Source organism: Eulemur rufifrons, chromosome 20 (genome assembly GCF_041146395.1).
Source record: "Eulemur rufifrons isolate Redbay chromosome 20, OSU_ERuf_1, whole genome shotgun sequence".
Taxonomy (NCBI): Eukaryota; Metazoa; Chordata; class Mammalia; order Primates; family Lemuridae; genus Eulemur; species Eulemur rufifrons.
This window is the reverse complement of record NC_091002.1, coordinates 6,436,665-6,457,744: the sequence shown is the minus strand read 5'-3', so window position 1 is coordinate 6,457,744 and position 21,080 is coordinate 6,436,665. Positions and strand designations below refer to the sequence as shown.

Below are 21,080 nucleotides of genomic sequence, written 5' to 3'. Positions count from 1 at the left end.
TGCCAGATTTGGCACCCCCCTTCACCCTGCACAGCTCTGGGCAGACTAACCCAGAAGGCCTCAGCACTGAGTTCTTGTTAGGGGCTCTGCCCTGGCCCTGGGGTGATGTGGGACAGGAACCAGAAGAGCCCCGTTAACATCAAGGGGGTTAATGTCCACGCAGGGCTGTCTCACGTCCCCATTGGGTCCTGCAGCACATAGTATTCTTAATCCCACTTCACAGATCAGACAGCTGTGGCTTACACCCCAGCAGGTGTGGCTGGGCCAGGAGGTGGCTTTGGTTTTCACACTCCTGTACCACCAGCCCTGAATCTCGTGTGTGGGAGCACTGATCTCCATTTTGCTGGGATATCTGGGGGACGCTAGCAAGTCCCTGAACCTCAAGGGCCCTGGTTTCCTTATCTGTAAACTGGGCATGCAGAAATACATAAGGAAGTGCATATAAAGCTTTCACATCAGTCTGAAGGCTCAAAGTGCTGAGGTTTTACAGTTTTTTGTTATATTTTGTTGGCTGCAGCCCTCCACTACATTTAGAACTTCTGTAGGGTGGTCCAGCCACCTTATGCCACAAAACTCTCCAGCCTGCTGGTCCCACCCTCAAGAGCACCCAAGCCATTGACCTCAAAAAATCAGTGAGAGGGAAGATCAAGGAGCACTGAGCATCGCTGAGGCCAGTCCCACACTTCCTGGGCCAGCCTTAGGGTCCTCGTCCCACTTACGGCGACTTCCCTCTCTAGAAAGTGCTTCTTTGGCCAGAGAGAGCAGCGCCTGCCTCTGGGAATATTCCCACCCTTCAGACCAGACACAAAGCACACAGCCCTCCACTCTTGGAAGCCCGTCTCGATTCTGGCGGCGGATCTTTGTCTCCTTCTCTGGGGCTGGGGCCCCTCCTTCAGCCCTGGTGTCCACTGAGCAGTTCTGAGCCTCAGTTTCCCCATTGATACCCTCAGAGGCCTGGCTCTTAGGCTCAAACTGTCTGCGCCCCTCCCCCAAGGCCCAGCCTTTCCTGGGGCCACTCTGTGTCCGGTGGGGAGGAGAGTCGTTTGCAGTCCCACGCGAGACCCCCGAGCAGACCTCGAGGCCCCGAGACCCCAAGACCCCGTCCACCCGCGGAGCCAGTGTTGCAGCTGGCCCTGGGCACAGGTTCCTGAGCGTGTTGTGCACAGACCCGCCGCCCGGGCGGGTGCACGCCCAAGCCCGGAGTCACTCAAGACGCGCCTCGCGTCCCCACGGGCCTGGCGCTGGGTCAGGCACTGGCGGTCCCCCGCGCGCTCCGCTTCCTCTCGGCAATGTGTCCAGCCGCAGCGCCCTCATTGGCCGCGCGCCCCGCTGCTGGCCATTGGTCCGCGGCCCCTACTTTACATAGGCCGCTCTGGTCCAATCGGCGCGCCGAGCCTACTTAACATGCACGACCGCCACCAGTCAGCGCGCGCGGGGGCCGGGCCACCACGTGCTGTTGCTAAGCTTGGGCTTCTAAATTGTTACTACCGCGGCCGGCCTATCGGAACCGAGCTTCGCATCTGTCAACATTGTCGGCCCGGCCCGAGGCGTTCGGCCTGTCCCCATTGGCCTCGGCCCAGCTCAGTGCCCGCCCCCGGAGTCGCAGTGCCTGCTCCCATTGGCTGCGCTGGCCGCCGCTCGCCCTTATGTGTCAATTTGAGGGCCCGAGGCGGAGGGTGGCGGCCGAGCGCACAGCGAGTCCGCGGAGTCTGGGAAGTGGTGCCGCGGCCGCGCGGGGCGGGCGGCGAGCGGAGCCGGCCAGAGTGGGCCGGGCAGCGGCCGCCGCCGTCCCCGGGCGTGCAGGCGGCGCGGGCAGGAGGATGGAGCTGAATTCCCTGCTGATCCTGCTGGAGGCGGCCGAGTACCTGGAGCGCAGGGACCGAGGTAGCGCCCGCGCCCCTTTGTGCGCCGGACGGCGGGCGGGCAGCGGGGCGCGGGCGGGGCGGGGGCCCGCTGACCGCGCCGTCTGTCCGCAGAGGCCGAGCACGGCTACGCCTCAGTGCTGCCCTTCGACGGCGACTTTGCCAGGAAGAAAACAAAGGCGGCCGGCCTGGTGCGCAAGGCCCCGAACAACAGGTACCGCCCCCCGTGCGGCTGCCCCCCGCCCGGCCCGAAGCCAGTTCCGCTCGGCCCGGCGCGAGCTCAGTCCCGTCCCCACCCGGAGAGTCCTCCCGGGAGGATCCCCGGCCCGCAGCCTTCGCTGTGCCGCCGCGCGCCCCGGCGGCCAGCCTGGAGGAGGAGGCGCGCCGGGCCGCGGCCGCAGCCCCGCCCGCGCGCCCCGCCCGCGCCGTCGCCATCTTCCCGCGGCCGCGCCTCCTCGGCCTCTCGCGTAAACAGTGCCACGCGTACAGCGCCCGCCGCCCGGGGTCTCCTCCCGCAGCCGCTCCCGCCCCCAAGTTGTTCTGGACTTTTCCAGGCAGGAAAAAACTTGTCAGTGGGTGCTGGCCGGTGCCCCGCGTGTCCCGAGAAACTGAGGCTCAGTCGGGGCGCCGTGGGGCTGCCGGCCCTCACCCTTTCTCTCCGCGGGTGGGTGGGCCGGCTCTCTCTGTCTGCCCCCAGGAGCCAAGCCCCCTCAGGAGCCTGGACAAAGAAGGCGCGCGGAGGCCCTGCCCGGGCCCCTACTCCTCCCAAAGTGCCCACCGCGCCTGCCCGGCCTCCAGACACAGTGAAACTCCAGCTACAAGTGCAGGGGTCGTCTTCTTTGGGACAGGAGGCCTGTTTAAGGGAGCAGAAAGAGGGAGTCGGCTGCAGGGGCAGGCTCCGTGAAGGAGTTCCTCCTGGGGCCAGCTACTGCCTCCATGCCCTTGGGCCTTGTGCTCAGATTGCAGAAACCCTAAAGCAGGATGCATGCACTTCCCTGGGTGGGGAATGGGGACCCTGAGCTAGGGCTCTCCCCGGAGTTTCCACTCTCCTGGCTGCTGTGAAGACCGTGGCACACCTGGCATTGTCTGGGGAGCCCACCTTGGCCCAGCTACTTCCATGTCACCAGGCTGGGAGCTGCACTGGCAGGGGGCTTCAGGGCCCCTTGGCAGAGGGTGCGGCTCATTCCTGTGGCCTGCCTGTTCTTGGGAAACAGAAAGGCTGGCACGGGGACCCATCTCTGTGGCGTCCTGGCGTCCTCAGCCTGGCCAAGAATTGGTTGAGTCTCCAGCTGCCCTGTCTGGGACCTGTCTCTGAGTCCCAGCCCCTGGTCCTCTGTTGGGGACAGTTCAGAGAAGGACATGAGTGTGTTGGGGACTCTTCAGTGAGCAAGCCTGGCCCTTGATGCCTTCCTTCCCCGTCCCAAGTCCCTGCCACCTGTATAAAACTGCAGGATGTGACCGCAGGTTCCTATGGCTTGGAGTACCCAAAGCTGACAACCAGAATCATAGCTGAGGCTTCCTGAATGCTTTCTCTGCACTACGTGTTTCACACACACAACTGATTAACCTTCCCCCCAGCTCCACGAAGGTGATGTTATTTTTAGTCTTCATTTACCTCTGAGGAAACCGAGGCACAGAGAGATTCAGTTACTTGGCTGAAGCCACTCATGCATCTCTGATGATTCCCGTCCTGAGGTGGGGTCCTGGCCTTCCACACCTGCTGGGATGGGGACCTGGGGGCACTGGTGAGGGATGTGGAGGGCTCCCCAGCTGGGCCCAGCTCCCCTGCGGCTCCCCTGGGCAGTGTCTGACTACCCCCGTGCCTGAGGCAGCCCCAGGCTGACAGACATGGCCTCTTCCTTGGCAGTTGCTGCCCTTGGGGCTTCATCAGCCAGGCCAGACAAGGAGCTGGGGCAGAGGGTCCTGGAGCCTCTGACTTGGTGGGGCAGCCCCACCCACATCTGTGGGGCTTGTGTGTCCTGCCTAGGTGAGGGAAAGGGATGGGGCACAGCAGGGACCAGGCCGAGAGGCTGGTAGCAGGCAGGAGGGCAGGGTTGAGTCTAGGGGAGACGTGGCCCTAGTGGCTGCTGTAGTTCAGCAGGAGGGGCCTGGAGCCAGCCCTCGGGGGTTGGGTTCTAAAAAAGTGAGCAGACAGGGACTGAGGTGATGAGCCCTGGAGGGGGCTAGCCCCACCTCTCCTCAGGGACAGGATTCTGCTGGGACCTGTGGCACACACCTCCTTTACAAGGGCCCCAAGGGTCTCTGGACCCAGGAAGGACTCCCGGGGAGGAGGGCTGGCCCCTCTGCATCCCCCAGGCTGCCCGGGCCAGTGCCCCTCTGCCTCCAGGGTGGGGTCTAGCCCCGAGGTTACATGGGGAGGCCTGGCAACTGGCAGCCCCAGGGCCCTGTTGGCTGCAGCAGGCCACGGAGGCAGGTAGGTGGGGCAGGCAATCCAGCCTGAGGGGTGGGGACAGGAGACACCAAATCCCAAGTTCCTGGAGCAGGAGAGTGTGAGAGCAAGCAGGCAGTGGTCAGCAGAAGCTTCAGGAAAGGGCAGGGGTCTGGAGCAGGGAGAGGGCTCAGGGCTTAGTCTGGATGTGCCTCAAGTGACCTGGGCTCTCTGCTCATGTGTGCAGCAGCCTGGGAGGCCTGGTTGGCCTCTGGGGTCCCCCTGCACTGGGAGGTGACCTGGAGCTGGGAGCTTGGCTCCGCTGCATCATTGTCCTCCAGGGCAAATGCATTGGCACTGCAGCCCTGTTGTGTGCGGTGTTCTGTGCCTTATCCAAATGGGTCAGACAGGTGGCATGAGCTGCAGGCAGGACCCCTGTCCCCAGAGAGCTGATCCTGGGCCCAGGACGGCCAGTCCAGCCAGAGCATGGCTCCTGAGGGAAGCAGGAGGGCCAGCCTCTGTGTCCCCCTGCACTCACTGGCACAGCAAGCACCCAGGTCTCAGAAGCCCCCTCATGGGCTGACCTGGCTGAGACTTCTCTGTCCCTGGGTGTCCCTATTGGTCCTGTGAGCTGTGATCACATGGGTATGTGAGCCTGACAGGCTGATGTTGTCAGGACAGGACCACCCAGTCTCCTGAGAACTTGGCCTCCGTTCTCTGAGCTCAACCTGCCGTTAGTCCTCCGTGCTGGCCCATGATGGTTCCAAGGACACAGCGAGCTTTAAGCAGTGGGGAGCAGAGAAGACAGGCTGCTGGCTGCCCGGGCAGCTATCGGGTGCTGGGTGGGTCAGCCCCAGGACTGGCTATTGCTGCTCCCTGGGCCTCCCCCACCGCTTCCCAAAGGAGACTGGGAGCCCTTGTGGGCCTTGCTAAGTGGCCCAGTGGCCCTGGACACCCTAGACCCACCTGTACCTCCATGCCTCCCTGTCCTCGTGGCTCAGTGTGTGGTTCCTGCAGGCCCTTGGCTGGCAGCTGCTCACCTGCCCCAGCCCTCATCACCCTGGGCCATTTTGGATCCCAGACCCACCTAGCTGCTGTCTGCAGGTCCTTGCTCCTCCACCCCCGGCCACCGGTCTTTATAATCTGGTGGTCGGGTAGTGCAGTGAGCTCTGTCTTTCTGTCTCTCTGAACAGGTCTTCACACAACGAGCTAGAAAAGCACAGGTAAGTGACACCTCCCCAGTCCCCCAGTTGAGCTGCCTGACACATCTGGCCCCCCTCTGCTGAGGGGATGCTGTGGCTGCTGAGCCCCCTACCTGGCCTGGCCTGGGCATGGCTGACTATGCTGCCAGGCTCTGCCCTCATCTTGGGAGGGGTCCTCCTCAAAGGAGAAGGCCAGGGTCACTGTTGTGCTGGGAGGTGGGGGCTGGGGGGTGGGGGGCTGCCGAGGCTTTGCTCCAGGGAGTTTAGCCTGGGGACCAGAGCCAGGTGGTGGCAGGGCTTTGGAGCAGAACCCCTTGTGCAGTGGATGACGGGCTGTAATCAGGAGTTGGGCCCTCTGGCCCCTCAGCCCCATGCCCTTTGCCTCTGTCCTTTCTGGGGTCTGCCTTCCAAGGAGCCATGCTAGAGTCTTGTCCAAGGGCCAGTGTGGGGGCAGCTAGTCTCAGGCCAGATCGGCCTGGTGGGAAGCTCTGGACCAGGGCAGGATTCAGGTGAGCCCCCTTCATGTCCACTCAGCTGCAGAGCTGGGTCCATGGGGGAGCACGGCCACCTAGGAATCCTTCTGCCCCAGCCCCAGTTAGTCCAGGGCCCTGCACGTAACGCTACTGGGTGTCCTTCACTAACTGGTCCCGGCCTGAGACTGCTAAGGCTGCAGAGCCAGCTGTGCCAACAGGGATGTGGTACAGTGAGCTCGGGAGTCTTGGGTGGGTACAAAGGCTCCATGGGCTAGGCAGCGCCAAAGGTAGGAGCCCTCTGCCAGGACAAGGGAGACCCCCTGAGGGATGCCGGGTGATCGTTCCTCCTGACTTTGCACCCATCTGTGAAATGGGTCAGTTCTTTCTTCCCTTCTGGCAGGGGCAGTTCTACATGCCAGTTGAGCCTTCCTTGGCCTGCTCTGGAAGGTCTGGCACTTGGCCAGTTCTCCACCTTCCCCCCATGTCTGCACCCACAGCAGCACCAACTTCTGCTCCCCCAGGATTCAGGCTGCTAGCTGGGGCGGGCAGCTGGGCAGAGGCAGAACGCCATGTTCTCTGAGGAACTGAACTTCCTGGACTGGCCATGTGTGTTTGGGGGGGTTCCCTAGAGACCACAGAGGCGGGGGCAGGTGCAGGGCCCGAGGAAACTGGGCAGGACTGGAGTTGCTTCCAGGCCAGAGGAGACCAGCCTGGCCTTGTCTGGGACCTAGAACTTGGACAGGCCAAGTGGGGGAAGGACAGCTGGGGGAGATGCCACTGGGGGAGGGTGGGTGGCAAGAGTGTGGCAGCCTCTGACCACTGCAGCTGCCCCTTGGCCTTGGCCTCTGCCATCTCCTCCAGAGATGTGAAACATGGGTGGAGAGAGGGGAGATAGGTGGGCAGCCTGGTGACTCTGTAGGCTCCCCCAGCTCAGTACAAGGGTCTCTGCTTCTGGCTGGCCAAGAGGCAAGTGTGGGCAGCCCTGAGCACCCACAAATCTGGAGTTTAGGGCTCTGGCAGGGACTTTAATCATAGCCTACCTGTGGCTGGCCCAAGGCTGATGCCGGATGCTCCTGGCTGCTGGCCGCAGGAAGGGCTGCGTGTTGTCCCGAGGAAGGAAGGAAGCACCTGGCTGGGCCACCAGCCACCCCTGGGAGGCAGGCCCTGGACATCAACCTCCCTGGAGGTGTGCCCTCACTGGGGCTGGGCTGGGCCTGTGGGACTTCCCCTTGCATGTTCTCAGCCAAGCCAGGCCACCCTGAGGCCTGCCTTGCGCTACTCCCCTCCCCTTCCTCTGCTGTAGCCGAGCACCTCCAGTAGGGCTGCTCAGCGTTGCTCAGCTGCTGACTCTAGGGGCCTGGGGCTTGAAGAGGCCGCACATTTCTTGGTCTGGTGATCCTCATGGCCCAGCTCTAGGCTTTGGCCCTAGCATAATTGTGGGGAGGGTCCCTGGCCTGCCTCCTGGCCCTCAGCACTCCCTGCAGTGGCAGGGCCCATCCCAGAATCCCAGAGGCCAGTCCAGAGTCCTTAGTGGGCCCTGCCAATTTCCACCCCCAAGCATAGAGACGCTTGTCCAGATCCTGGGTAGACCCCTCCCTCTGCGGGGCAGCCACGTGCAGCCTTCACAAACCACACAAGGAATGTGGGTTTGTTAGCAACAACTAGAAACTGCAGGTCAACGCAGGGGGAGAGTGGGAGTTGCCCTTGCTCATGTCCCCACGGCCCCACGGCCCCCCAGGACCACTGGTCAGCGTATTTCCTTGCTGCTGCTTCTCAGGCAGCCAGGCCTGGCACGGTTCAGAGTGTGGCTCTGCTGGCTGGCTGGGACCCTGGCATGGAGCCAAGACCTCTAGGAGCTCTGGGTCCTCCTCTAAGGATTGGGTCTGCAGGGGAAGCTGGGATGGGCTGGGCCCATGCCAAGGGTCTGGCCGCGGCAGCCCCGGTGACGGAGCTGCTGTTAGTTCCAGAGGCAGGTTCTGCCTCCTGAGTCCACACAGTCTTCCTTGAGGAAGTGGTGGGTTTTAAAAGTGCCTTGGAATGCTTAGGACAGCCACAGGGTACTGGCAGAGGGCCTGGGGAGCTGCAGCAGCTTCAGGAGGAAGGCTTAGTGAGAGCCCAGTGTGGCTGCAGGCTGTGGGACTTCGGGGCTCATGAGGGCAGGACCCACCCAGGGTCCCACCGCGGGCTATTGACAGAGCGAGTTCCAGGCCCTGGCCCTGGGCTGCCCTGTCACAGCTGTTGCCCAGGGCAGGGAGCTACGAGGACCTGTGTGGCCTGCAGCCCTGGTGTGCACTCTCCTGGGGATGGGTGGACATGCCACCAAGTATTGATAGTGCATGTGTGTGGTCACACGGCCTCCCTTTGTCTCTTGAGGAAAGTCTGTTTTATGATTTTTAAAGCAGTCTGCCCAGGTACCCCCTGCACCCCAGAGACTGCGTCCCAGGCACGCAGGAGGCTGCTCCTCCACACAGGTGCTAATGTTGCTGGGATAGGAAGGGGACCTCATTATCTGTAATTCCTCACTTGATCTCTCGCCTGACACCGAGTAAGCGCGTCCTCTGAGTTGCACGGTCTGCGCCGCCTGCTCCCCACCACCTGCTCGGGTCCTTAGCAGTGCCCCTCTGGTTACCCCCTCAAGTTACCAGAGGGGGTATACTGCAGAGAACATTGGTGAGCGCAAGTGTTGCATTCCGGGGGGGACAGTTTCGCAGTACCAGGGTCCTAGAAGTAGAGGCGCCAGCCAGTGGTTGGTGATGATTGTGCCCTTCAGACCTTTGTCCCTTTGCTCTCCCACCAGCAAACTGTGAACTGTTCCCTGCACCGACCAGGGAAGAGCCAGTCCCTCCTTTCCTTTTCAGCCCATTGGAAGGGTGACAATTTGTATCTCCTTGTTTGAGTTTTCATTTCCTGGGTTGCGTGTGAGATGGAGTCAGTGTTATGTTAGATTAGCCTCGTATTCTGCAATTTGCTTGCTTGTGTCTTTTGCCTGCTGTCATGTTGACGTATTCCTCTGTTCATTTTTGATGTGTATGTGCTCAGAATATCAGGAGCACTAACTGTGTGTCTTTTATATGTATTGCAGATATTTTTCTACTGTTATTTGTCTTTTAGCTGTGTTTTTTTTTCTTTCTTGTACAAATGTCTTTGATTGTAATAGTAATATGTGGTTTTTTTAGCATAGAAAACCTGGAAAATACAGAAAAGCACAAAGCTGAAGAAATAAACGTTGCCAACCGCATCACCTGGAGATGCACGCTTCCTGTGCTTCATTGTGTTTTGTTGAGTCTCTTGTGTGCGTCTGCTGTTTCATTTTTTTAAACAAAATTGGGTCACTTGTCACATATGTGGTTCTGTATTCCAATTTTTTTTCACTTAACATTCATGATGTGACAATGAAGATACACTAAAATGATAATGAGGCCATCTTTGGGTGGTGGAATTTGGGGATATTCCAATTTTTTTTCTTTTTGTTGATTTGCATCTTCTAATTTTTCCACAGTAGTCATGTGCTGCTGATGTAATTAAATGGTGGATTGTAGAAATTGCCATTTGCTCTATAACAAGTGGGCCAGGAAAGGAGGGCCCCTGGCAGTATCCCCACCTACAACCTTAGTCCAGTGGTGGCTGCAGGTTGGTGGGGACACGCCCTCACCCAGCTTGGTGCCTCTTGTCCACACGGTTCCTGGGGTGTGGGTCCTGGGCACTGCCCCCCTGGGGGGTGAGGAGGCTGAGGTTCCAGGCAGTTAAGGCAGTCATGGAACGGTGGCCTGGGATCGCTCCCCATGCCTGTGTAAAGTTGGGGGGGTGGTGTTGAAGATCCTCCAACATTGAGGTAGAGTCAGTATCAGTACAGATTCATGCCAGCTTCAGTCTTGTGTCCTGGAAGTTCTTCTTAAGGTTTAACTCAGGTTCACTCAGAAGAACTTCTAGGTCCCATGGTGCTGTGGGCTGGGGCACTGGGTGAGGTGCTTTGTCAGTGGAGGTTGCTGTGTGGATGTGGGTGACAGCCGTAGTGGCCACAGGTTGCAGTCCTCCCCTGAGGGGCAGGGCTGTTATGGCTCTGCAGACTCCCTGCACTCAGCAGCTCCTCCTCTGGGCTTCAGGCTTCTCTGTCCAGAGGACATGGCTGTTCTGCCTGCTTCCCTCCCAGGGAGACTGAATTTGCTGGGGCTTTGGAACACTGGGAGCAGAGATGACAAGGTGGGGATGCTCGATGTTAACGCTGCTTGGGGAAAGGAGCATACACAGGCATTGGCAACAACAGGGCAGTTGGGCAGCAGGTTTCCAAAAGCCTCAAAAAATACTCCTACCCCTTGACCTGGCAGTTCCACTCCTAAGAATCTCTCCTAAGCAGAGCATCCTGTGTTTGCAAGTGATCTTGGTAGCCCATGGGGCTGGGCAGTCTGCTGCTGGGCACGGCTGTGGTGAAGCCCACCGGTGTCCTGGGGTGCTGGGCCAGGTGGGGTGTGGATGTGGCAGGGGCCCAGGCCAAGTCAGAGAGCTCCTGGGGGTGAGCACCACCAGCCAGTCCTCCCAGGACCAGCCAGGAGAGGCAGTGTTTGTGCAAGAGCAGGTCTAGGAGAAAGCCCAGGCCCTTCTCCTGAGGCCACGATGAACAAATTCTGGAGCACTGTGGCATATGAACAACTACCACTGAGTATGATAGCTCTAGTTTTGTGAAAAAATGGATTAATCTGTGTGGATACTGGGACAAACTCTGGAATGAAGCAGTTTCCAAAGGGAGACCAAACTCGGGGTTGGAGGGGGCCGGTCCTCGGCTCTTCTTGACCTGGGTGGACTTGTTTCTGTGGTGACGAGCCACCAGAGAGCGTGTTGTCTGCAGCGAGGTGAGGGGATGTAAATCTTGTCTGAGTCCCCCGACCTTGGTGTACCTGCCCAGCTCCCATTGCCTCCCCCTGCCCTGCCCCTTTGGCCACCTGGACTCCAGATGGGGGCTGTGGAAGCGGGGCAGGCAGGGGATCTTGGGCAGGGCCTGGTCGTGGTGCTCTGAGGCTCTGGCAGGGCCATGGTGGTCTGGGCTTACCCTTGTCCAGAGGATGCCAGGCCAGTGGGGGATCCTTGGAGTAGGGTTGGGGGCCGCGCAGGGCCCAGGCAGCTGCTCCTGCCTCCTCCAGACCTCTCAGGCCAGCCCTGCCTGCCATCACCCCCACGGCTCTGCCACCCCTACCTGATGGTTCCATCTCTGGCTCTTTCAGACGAGCCAAACTCAGGCTCTACCTGGAGCAGCTCAAGCAGCTGGTGCCCCTGGGCCCCGACAGCACCCGCCACACCACGCTGAGCCTCCTGAAGCGTGCCAAGGTGCACATCAAGGTGAGCGGGGCTGTGCCCTCTGCCCCTGCCCTGTCCAGCTGCCTTGGCTGACCTCAGCCCATTCCTGTGTGGCCTCAGGATGCACCTGGCGGTGGGCGTGGGAGGTGGGGGCAGCACTTCGACCAGAGGGCCAAGGGGTGGGTGGGGAGCTGCTTGGCAGGTACCTACTGGGGCCTGGGTGTCTTTGCTAGGGCTGAGGGAGCAGCAGCAGGAGCTGCCTGGGCTGAGATTACGTGGCTTGTACCAGGTTTTATTGGGTGGTAACAGGATAGGAGGAGGCAGAGCATGGGGCTGAGGGAGACATTGCCTGGGGCAGGCCTCCCCATAGTCTTTAGACTGAGACCTGCTGGTTTGGGGTCTGGTGACATTCTGGCCCACCAGGGGGAATGTCTATCCCCTCTAAGGACTTCCTCTGCCTGCACAGGCATGGGCACCTCCAGTTCGGGTGGCAGAAGCTTTGAGAGGGGAACGGTCAGAGCCCTGAGGGCCCTCAGAGAGCAGAGCAGGCAGTGTCTCAGCTGGGCCCGCAGGAAGGTTTAGAGAGGGCAAGGTGCTACAAGTACCACTGTGGCATAGGCCAAAGCCCGAGACAGGCAGGGCCAAGAGTGTTCGAGAAGAACTGTTTTGGGTAGGGCTGTCCTGGAGAAGGTTCCAGCTGAAGGCTTCAAGCCCACACGACTCTGCTTGACCAAGGCTGGCTGGCCACTGGGGGTGCTCACAGGGCTGAGAGGTAGCACCTGTGGGTGACCACCTGGCTGGAACGGGGAGGGGCGCACATCAGGCTGTGGGGGGCCAGCGGGGACTGGGCACCCTGTGGCCCCTGGCCCGGCTAAGCCGTATGGGGGCTGGGGACCCGCTTGCCCTGCCCAGCCCTCTGTGCCTGGCACCTGGTGCGGAGACACTCCTTCCTTGCTGAGGGCTCACAGCTCCCCCACCCCCAGAAACTGGAGGAGCAGGACCGCCGGGCACTGAGCATCAAGGAGCAGCTGCAGCGGGAGCATCGCTTCCTGAAGCGGCGCCTGGAGCAACTGTCAGTGCAGAGCGTGGAGCGCGTGCGCACAGATAGCACAGGCTCTGCTGTCTCCACGGATGACTCGGAGCAAGGTGGGGATGTGGGCCCAGGCCTCTTGCAGCTCCCCAGGGGGATGGCAGAGGAGGCATCTGGGGTAGGGTCAGGAATGACAGGGTGTCCCCAGTACCAAATGAGCACACTGCTTGCCGTAGCTCATTTGTCGTCACCACCTGCATGCAGAAGGGACGGGATGAGGAGGGTGAGGTGCAGAGGTTGGGCAATGTGCCCACATGGGGGCCAGAGCCAGGCTTGGCCCCGGCAGTATGCTTCAGGGGCTGGGTTCTTACCTATAGCCCGTCCTAGTGTCTGCTGCCTCAGGGCACAGATAGAAGTTCCACACCTATTGCCAGAGCTGCTGCTTCCAGAAGAGGGAGAGAGACCCTCGCTGTGAAGGAGCCCTAGGCTGGTGCCCACAGCATGCCTCACCCCACCCCTCTCTGTTCTCCTCAGAAGTGGACATAGAGGGCATGGAGTTTGGTCCCGGTGAGCTGGACAGTGTTGGCAGCAGCAGTGACGTGGACGACCACTACAGCCTGCAGAGTGGTGGCAGCAGCGACGGTGGCTACGGGCCCCATTGCCGGCGGCCTGGCCGCCCTGGCCTCTTGTAGGCCCTGTGCCCTCTGCTCCTGGCCTGCCCACCTGCCCGGCCAAGCGTGTCAGCCCTCCAGGCCTCCCTCGACTGACGTCAGCCTTGCCACAGGCCCACCGCTGTACCATTCTGGAAGCTCCAGCTGCCGCCTGGGCTGCCCGCCTCTGCCCACTTACTGGTCAGGGCCCGCTGAGCCGCCCACCCCTCCCAGCTGGGCAGGGCCCTCTGCAGGGAGGCAGGGCCTAGTTCCTGTGTCCCGGAGCCCAGCGTAGCCACCCATGGTCTGTTCTCAGATTCCTAAGCATTCCAGAAGTATTAAATGTCATTGCTGCAAACCTCGGCGGGCGCCGTGTGAGGGGCTTAATGACCACCACAGGGAGCTCAGACCCCAAGCCTGGATACCAGGAGAAAGGATCGGACTGAGGAAGGAAGGCGAGGCTGTCTGTCTGTCCGTCCATCTATCTGTTGGTCCACGCAGGCTCCTGAGGAGTGGATGGAGGGATCCACGAAGGGCGGGACTTGGGTGAGCACCGGAGGCAGGTGGGCGGATGGGGGCCTTCTTGCCCTGCAGGCATAGGAGCCAGGGCTGGGCCATGCCACCCCTCGCTGGGAAGATCCTGCTCTGGTAGGATTGTCAGATGCACACATGCACGCACCTAGGCACACGCGCTTGCGTACACGCTCACACACGCAGACATAGGTGGGCACCCAGAGGCCACATGTTCTAGGGAGGTTGGCCTTCGGAGGTCATCTAGGCAAATGCTGGCCTCTGGTCTGTGCTTGACTCCCCCTGCAACCCCCAGCTCACCCGCACCTGCCTGGTCTACACAGGACAGGGGGCTTCTCGTCCTGCAGAGGCTGGGGTGAGCTGGAGGCTGGTGAGTTGAAACCACTGGGTCCTCAGGGAGCATTCTCATCTCCCTTTAAAGAAATAAAATGCTGCACTGCCCAGGAGCCCCTTGGAGAGGGGGCTTCCTCACGGGTTCTGCTGTGTCCGCCTCAGCTAGCAGAGAGGCTTTTTCCAAAAAACAAAACAGAGAAATGTTTTTGAAAACAAAAAAGCTGTAAAGACTCTAGGCCAAGGGATGTTAGCGTGCGCCGCCTCTATTTCCTGTACGAGATTTTTGTACTCTATTTTCCTAGCTGTTGTTACATCTTTATTTGCTGAGGGGTGGGAGTGACCCAGCATCTCAGGGACCCATCCCTCCATCATGTTGTCATAGTGTGCCTTGTGTCCCATGTCTGGCCCTACCCCCACTACCAGCACGTCCCTGTGGCTCACAGGACACCCCCGGCCTGCCCATCATGTGTCCCCCACAGTGGGCAGCCCTTCCCAGCATCCAGGCTTCCTGGGAGTGACGCAGCTGGGCCTGCATGGGCATCTGGCTGCTCTCTGCCACCAGCAGGAGGGGCCATGATCTGGCCCCCAATTTCGTCCTCTCCAGCAGCTGGCAGGGGCCTGCTGTGCAGCCTGAGGACAGCAGGCCACCTGTGGGGGCTTGCATGCTAACCAGAGAAATAGATTCTCATCTGCTACCTGACTCAAGCGCCTGTTCCCTGGCCTAGGGCAAGGGCTCCAGGTCTCAAACACTGGTAGCAGACAAAGACCCTGGGTGGTGCAGGCCTGGCATTAGGAGTCTTCTGCTGGCCTTGCATTCCTAAAGTCCTTTGTCCCTGGGGACCATGCAGCAATACTTGGGTGGTGGGCATGGGGCTGGCCCACAGCAGTGCCTGCTACCTTCTCCGGTGCATCTGTAACCAATTTCCGAATCTTGGGGAAAATGCATGTTTATTTTCAGCCATGTGGATGGACACCCCAGAGTGGGTGGCCTACTGAGGCAGGAAGCTCCCTGGAAACAGCTCTGGCACAGAACCTACCCTACAGGCGCTTGGGATGAGAGGCAGAGAACAGCCTTGTGGGGTGGGTGCATGGAGTTGGGGAGACTATCCAAATGTTCTTCCGGCCCCACGGGAAGGGGCTGTTCCTGCCAGCCCAAGTCTGCCCACCACGCCTGCGCTCCCAGCACCTCTGAGAGTGCTTGCTTCTGGGCACCGGGCAACTCTTGAAGCATCAGCTCCCCTTGCCATTTCTAACACCTGGGGGATTTTGCTCCCACCTCTGGACAACAGAATCCAACCAGGTGACCAGTAGTGGCCTCCCTCAGCCAACCTTCCTGGCAGCTCAGCTGTGGCTTTTCAGGCTGGGGTTCCTGGGTAGACGGGGAGCTGGCCAGGGAGTCAGCTGCTCCTCCCTGCCCCCAGCAGGTGTGTGCGGTGTGGCCCACGGGGTGGGGGCTGGTGCTAAGAGTTATTCACATCTACTCCTCCCCAGCTCCCTGCCATTTGCACAGGCTGGCCATTACTAGTGCCCATGGGGACACAGGGCTGTTGTAGTGTCTGTGAAAAGCAACCGGGACCAGGACAGGGGACTGGGGTGCCTGTGCCCTGTGCATGTGCCCTCTTGGCCCACGTGTGCCACTGGGGTGCTCAGTGGCTGAGATTCTGGAACCCCAGGGTCAAGTTTGGGTCTCTCACCCTTCCCGGGAGGTGACCCCACATGCCAGGCCCTCAACATCCTGGTGCAGGCCTGGCTAGCAGAGGAGGGGCTGCAGGGGGCTTTGCCTGCACGAGGGCCCAGGGCCTGCCTCTAGCCCCGGTCTCAGTGGCAGTGCTGGGGCCTGTGTTCTGAGTGGTGGAGCCACACACCAGGCGGTGGCCCGACCTCCTGTCTGCCCTGGTCATCTCCTTCCTGCTGGGTCAGCCTCTGCCTGTCTCTGGGTCAGCTAACCTGGGGCCCCCTCCCCACAGCCTGCTCAGAAGATCCTGACCCCGACTGCAGGGCACCCCTGGGGCCCATGTCTGGGGCACTAGGGCAGGTTCTGTGCCAGATTTCTGGGGCCACTTGAGGACTGGTGCTGGCAAGGTGGGTGCGCTGGAGTGGGAAATGGGCCCCCACCCCCTGCCCACCAGCTGGGGCAGTGCTGTGTCATTCTGTCATTGTAATATAAATACAGATTTTTATACCTCACCCCTCTGGCTCCGGCTCTTTCCATCACCGTGCTCGGTTCCTCCCCTCAGCCTCCCACTAGACAGCCTGGGGCTGCGGGTGGCCACCTGGCCAGGCCTGTGGGGATTGGCCCTCACTGCCCTGCCCACAGCTCTGCTTTCTGGGAGGCCCAAGAGACCACCACTGGGACGCCATGTCACAGCTCCTTCGGTGGACACTGTCACACCTGGAGTTGAATGAAGGTGGGTCCAGGCGGAAGCTCCCTTAACTGGCCTATTTGCCAGATATGTGCACTTGCTGCTGGCATTTGGGCCTTGCTCCTAACCCGGGCTGGGGCACCGCCGGGCCAAGGGTGGCTCATCCCTTAGGGTGTCCTTGCTGGCTTTACTCACTGCGCCTGAGCCCTCCCCATGCAGAGCCTGCTGGCTCTCAGAGCTGCACCCTGAGAATCCCTCCCTGGGCCTGTCCCCAGAACTACCTGGGCATGGCCTCCACATCCCACCCTTGGGACCTGCTGTGCCGAGGTGTGGTGTGGCCAGCTGTCCTCTTTTGCTGGCAGTGACCACAGGGACCCAGCCTCTTGTCTGCCCATTGTGGGGGCAGTTGCGGGGTGGTGAGACCATGAGCCGTGGGGAGGTGAGGCCTTGCTCTTAATTAAGCAAGCAGGGCCAGCCAGAGTGACCCTGGCTGTCCACTGCCCTACAGGAGCAGACAGTGCTGATCCTCTGAGGGCCCAGGGTTGGGGAGTGTGGGCCCAGAGAGAGACATAGAAATGCCTGCCTTGAGTTCTGGAGAGTTGGTGAAGTGGTGTAGCCAGAATGGGGGTTTCCTGAGAGCATGGGGGCACCACACTGGACATGTGGCAGCAGCACACTGGAGATGGCCCAGCAGGACCTGCTGGCAGGCTCTGTGGTGGGCACAGGAGAGGACTGAGTTCCTCTTCCCCGCCCCAGCAGAGCAGTGGCCTCTGGATTCTTGAGCCTGTGTGACGCCCCCCTCCTCCCACCCCCTAACCCGGTGCCCTAGAAGCCTTTAGTGGGGCACCCCTAGAAAAGGGGATTCCTACTGGGGCTCCAGCTGGGGCCTCAGAGCACTGGGATTTGGGCACTAATGTAAGTGTGGACATCTGAATTCCCAATATTATTATGACTTAGAATCACCACCACCTCATTTTCTATTGAGGGCATGTGGCTGCCAGGGGCCAAGCTGAGCACTAGTGCCTGTCTGGTCATGCTGGGCCCATCTCACAGGCAGAAACTGAGGCTCAGGGAAGGTGCCCCCTCCCCAACTCACCGAGCTGGAGGGTGGTAGGCCTGGAACTGGACCCCTGACCTCAGGGAAGCCCCTCCTGAGTCCCCCACCAGAGCCCACCTCCATAGTCCATCTGTGTATTTGTTGGGTTACAGCAAATGCCCCCAAGCAGGGCACCTGCTGCATCTCAGCCCTCCTGCCTGATCTTCCTGGCAGCCAGAATGACCTCGAGCTGGTCTTGTTGCTCCGCTCTCTCAAATCCTCCTCTGGGTCCTCAAAGCCCACCCCGCCCATCCCCCAGCACTTGCCAGCTCTGCCTGGGCCTCCTCTGGGAACTGTCCTGAGTCCCCTCTGTCCTTCCCTTTACATCTTTGCTGGGATTGTGGCCACCCACATGAGGTGCTGGAATAATCTAGGCTCATCACCAGCAGGGCCTTTCGTTCCTCCTTTCCCAATCCCTAGCCATCCCTGGTGCACACCAGTCCCACAGAGATCTTTCCAGAGGGCAAACAGGTTATTCCTCTGGTTCCTTCTTTGTAACTGCCTTTGGCATCCTCAGCCTGTCGTGAGGCCCTTTACGAGAACCCCGCCCAGGGTCTTCTGCCCACTCATCCCCTGCCAGCCCTCCTGGCCCCCTGCTGCCCTTCACTTGGCCACCGTGTGACCTCTGTTGGGTTTGGTGCTGATCCAAACCTGCTCCTGAGTTTGGGGATTGAGTTTCCCCCTTTGTCACATGGATGTCAAGAGGACAGAAAACAAAATCTTCTCCCACCCTCCTCCAACCCCCTGGTATCAGCATGGTCTTCAGCTCTCTTCTTAATAGGAAGAAAAGGAAGAAAGGCTGCCCGGTGCCAGCTCTCTTCTCCGTACCCCCACACTGCAGGAGCTGTCCTGCACCTTGTCTCTTGCCACTTTTGTTCCTGCGGAATCATGCTTCTAACACATCTGACAATGCCTCTCCCACTTAGAAACGGCCCCCATTCCCCACTGCTTGCAGAATAGAGTCCCACCATCTTCGTTGAGAACCACATCTAAAAACAAATAATCTTTAACATCAGACTGTCACTTACAAAGTTTAAAAATAGTCTGAAAAGACATTGTCCAAAACCTAAAATACTTTTTAATATCAATAAGAGGGGGAAAAAAAGCTTCCAATCGGAAGGAGAAAAAGCAAACAGTAAAAACACGTGGTCCTCACAGCTCTGTGTTTAAGTCTGTTTAGTCCATTATAGTCTCATGGGCTTTCTCAGGGAGGATTAATTCCTGGGTCCCTCTTATCTTTTGACCCTACTAAAACCCCAAATGATTTTGATTGGTGAAAAGAAAGCTTGTTCTGGAAATAACAGATTTGCTTTCTTAAATTCCAATGCAACCTCAAGAAAACTTTCCAAGTCTGCATAGTTAAACCTATTGTGTTGGTCATTTGTATTCTGAGGGCTGGTGTGACTGTAATTTACTTTATATTTTTATAGCTTTTTATGGCCCTACAAACACCTTGCAAACAAATAACTATGGTCAGTAATTCAATTTGTGGCCCCAGAAAGCACCGAGGAGTCACTAGGAAACGTGAGTTTCCAGAATGACTTCCAGGGCTCTGGAGTGCACCCCTCCTGCCCTCCGGGGATCTCTTTCTATAAAGTAGCCCCTTTTCTTTCTGGCATCTTTAAAGCTGTCTCCTTTGAGTTCCTCCTCACAGTCTATAAATATCCCCAAGTTCCTCCCATTTTAAAACAAAACAAAACCAAAAATCCTCCCCTCAGCCCTGCATTCCCACCCCCTCATCTTGTGTCATGTTGTGCGTGCTCTCTCTCTCCCTCTTTCTTCCCTCAGTCTTTGCCTCCTCAGCAAAATTTCCTGAAGGCGTCCCCTGCACAGCCTGCACTTCCTTCCCGACAAACAGGCTCCACTGCTGTTCCCAGAAGCACTGATGCTGTGGCAGGGCCCTACTGCTCCAGCTCCCCTGGTTTCCCTGCCTCTAGGTTAGGCACCACTCTGAATTTCTCCCCTATAATGTTTGTTTTTCAGATCATTTTAGGCTTTATTGACTTTTAAAAGGGGAGGATAAAAAAGTAAAACAAGTGAAGAATGAATAGGAAGTATCTTTGACTCAAGATTAATTCACAATATCTGCCTTACAACAATCTTTTTTTCTCTTTAAAAGCATTAAGACAAACTATCCTAAAGACTTTTACCTAGTCACCCTTGACTAGAACATCATCTAAGCAGTCACCTTAGGGTCATTTGACACTGGGGGAAGGGAGTACTATTAACTCATGACCAAAGCACACACTTTGCAAATTTAGGTTAACGTGTAGAAGACTGGTAAATTGCAAATGCTTTTTGTTTAGTAGAGATGCAAACGAATTCTGTCCACTACAAATGATGACCCAAAGGTCTGGTTTCACTGGACTGTAGGGCATCAACTGGGTTTGCATTAAATTTAGCAAGCTTATTTCAGCATTCTTTCTTTTCATTGATGGCATATGTAACTGTTTCTGGCATCCTTGGAAATAGTGTTCCATCCTCACTACTTAAACACATCTTTGACACATAGCCACTCTATGTTTATATGAGTTTATTTTTAACATTTTGAAAATGGGATTGTGGAGGAAGTCAGCTTTTGATTAGTGGTCAGGTGAAGACTTAGGAATTATGTGCTTTTGCAAAATAATGTTCATCGTAAAAGATTCTAAAGCAATCCCTAAACCCTTAAAATGTACCAGGCCCTGCTCTGATTGCTGTGGACACACGAACTCTTTATGTCGTAGAAGAGCCCTATTAGTGGACCTTCCACAGGCGGGACACAGGCAACTCGGTACAGACCTGCCCAGGTCACGCAGCTGGGCAGCGACAGGGCTGGGGGTTGGGCCAGACCCTCCGGCTCCGGTCCGTGCCCCTAATTACTAACCTAGGCTTTTCCCCTCTGCCCCTAAAAGTGGGTTTGGATATGGTTGAGGGCAGAACTGTAAACACAACTGAAGGCTGAGCTGACAGCAGGAGGCAACCCACCTCGTCTGAGCGGCGCGCAGCTCGGGCGGTGCACGTGGGCGGGGCGGGGCGCGCAGGGCAGCTTCGGAGAGAGCCCCGCCCCCTCTCACTCGAGAGACGCCCCGCCCCGCCGCTCCTCACTGGAGAGGGCCCTGCCCCCCGCCCCCACTGGGGAGACGCCCCGCCCCCTCCCCCCTGAGAGGGCCCCGTTCCCCGACCCCCCGCGCGGACCCTCGACCCGTGCCACGCCCCGTGCCACGCCCCGCAGTCTGGGTGCAGGTTGGGCCGGGGCCGGGGGGCGGAGCGGCGCCTGCTCAGCTCCGCCCCAAAGTTGAGCCCCGCCATCTCCGCCTCTTTCGAAATTACGCCTGCGCAATCACCCCGCGACACCGCCCAGGCCCTATGCGCGTGCGTACATCTGACGTTCCCGTGAGGCAGTGCAAGACGCGGGAGGCGCGGAGGGCGGTGTTGGCCTGCCTGCTCTCTGAGGCGGGGAGTGGGATTTTTCGTGAGGTGAGTGGCGCGGGCGTTTGTGTGGGCTCCCGGGTGTGGGGCTGTAGGAGCGGCCGCGATCCCGGCCTGCACCCCGCTGCCTCTTCTTTTCCTGCGCCCCGGGGGCTCCTTTCAGGCGTGCCGGTAGCTGCCCGGGCGTCGCGGTCTCGGGGCACAGAGCGAGGGGCTGAAGGGCGGCCCGGAGCTCCGCGGAGTCAGGCACCTGTCTGGGGTTGGTGCAGCTGGCTTTTAACGCCGATTCGGCGGTTTTTGTGCATGTTTATTTTATTAATCTGCATAGGTGTCATAAGTGGGTTACACGCACAAAACCCAGGGTTTTTTTTTGCCACTACTGAGACTAGTGAGTCAAGTATATCGCGACTTCATGGTCATTAATCCGTGGGACTTGTCGCCGTCACTGAGG

General features: G+C 59.1%; 1 protein-coding gene across 1 annotated transcript; it reads left to right on the top strand.

Moving 5' to 3' along the window:
* Positions 1 to 1,683: 1,683 nt before the first annotated feature.
* Positions 1,684 to 15,931, top strand: MXD4 (MAX dimerization protein 4). The gene is made up of 6 exons (XM_069495917.1): positions 1,684 to 1,884; positions 1,977 to 2,076; positions 5,445 to 5,474; positions 11,143 to 11,257; positions 12,199 to 12,361; positions 12,780 to 15,931. The coding sequence occupies exons 1-6, from the start codon at positions 1,821 to 1,823 to the stop codon at positions 12,935 to 12,937; spliced, it is 630 nt and encodes a 209-aa protein (XP_069352018.1). The 5' UTR covers positions 1,684 to 1,820; the 3' UTR covers positions 12,938 to 15,931.
* The last annotated feature ends 5,149 nt before the right edge of the window (positions 15,932 to 21,080 follow it).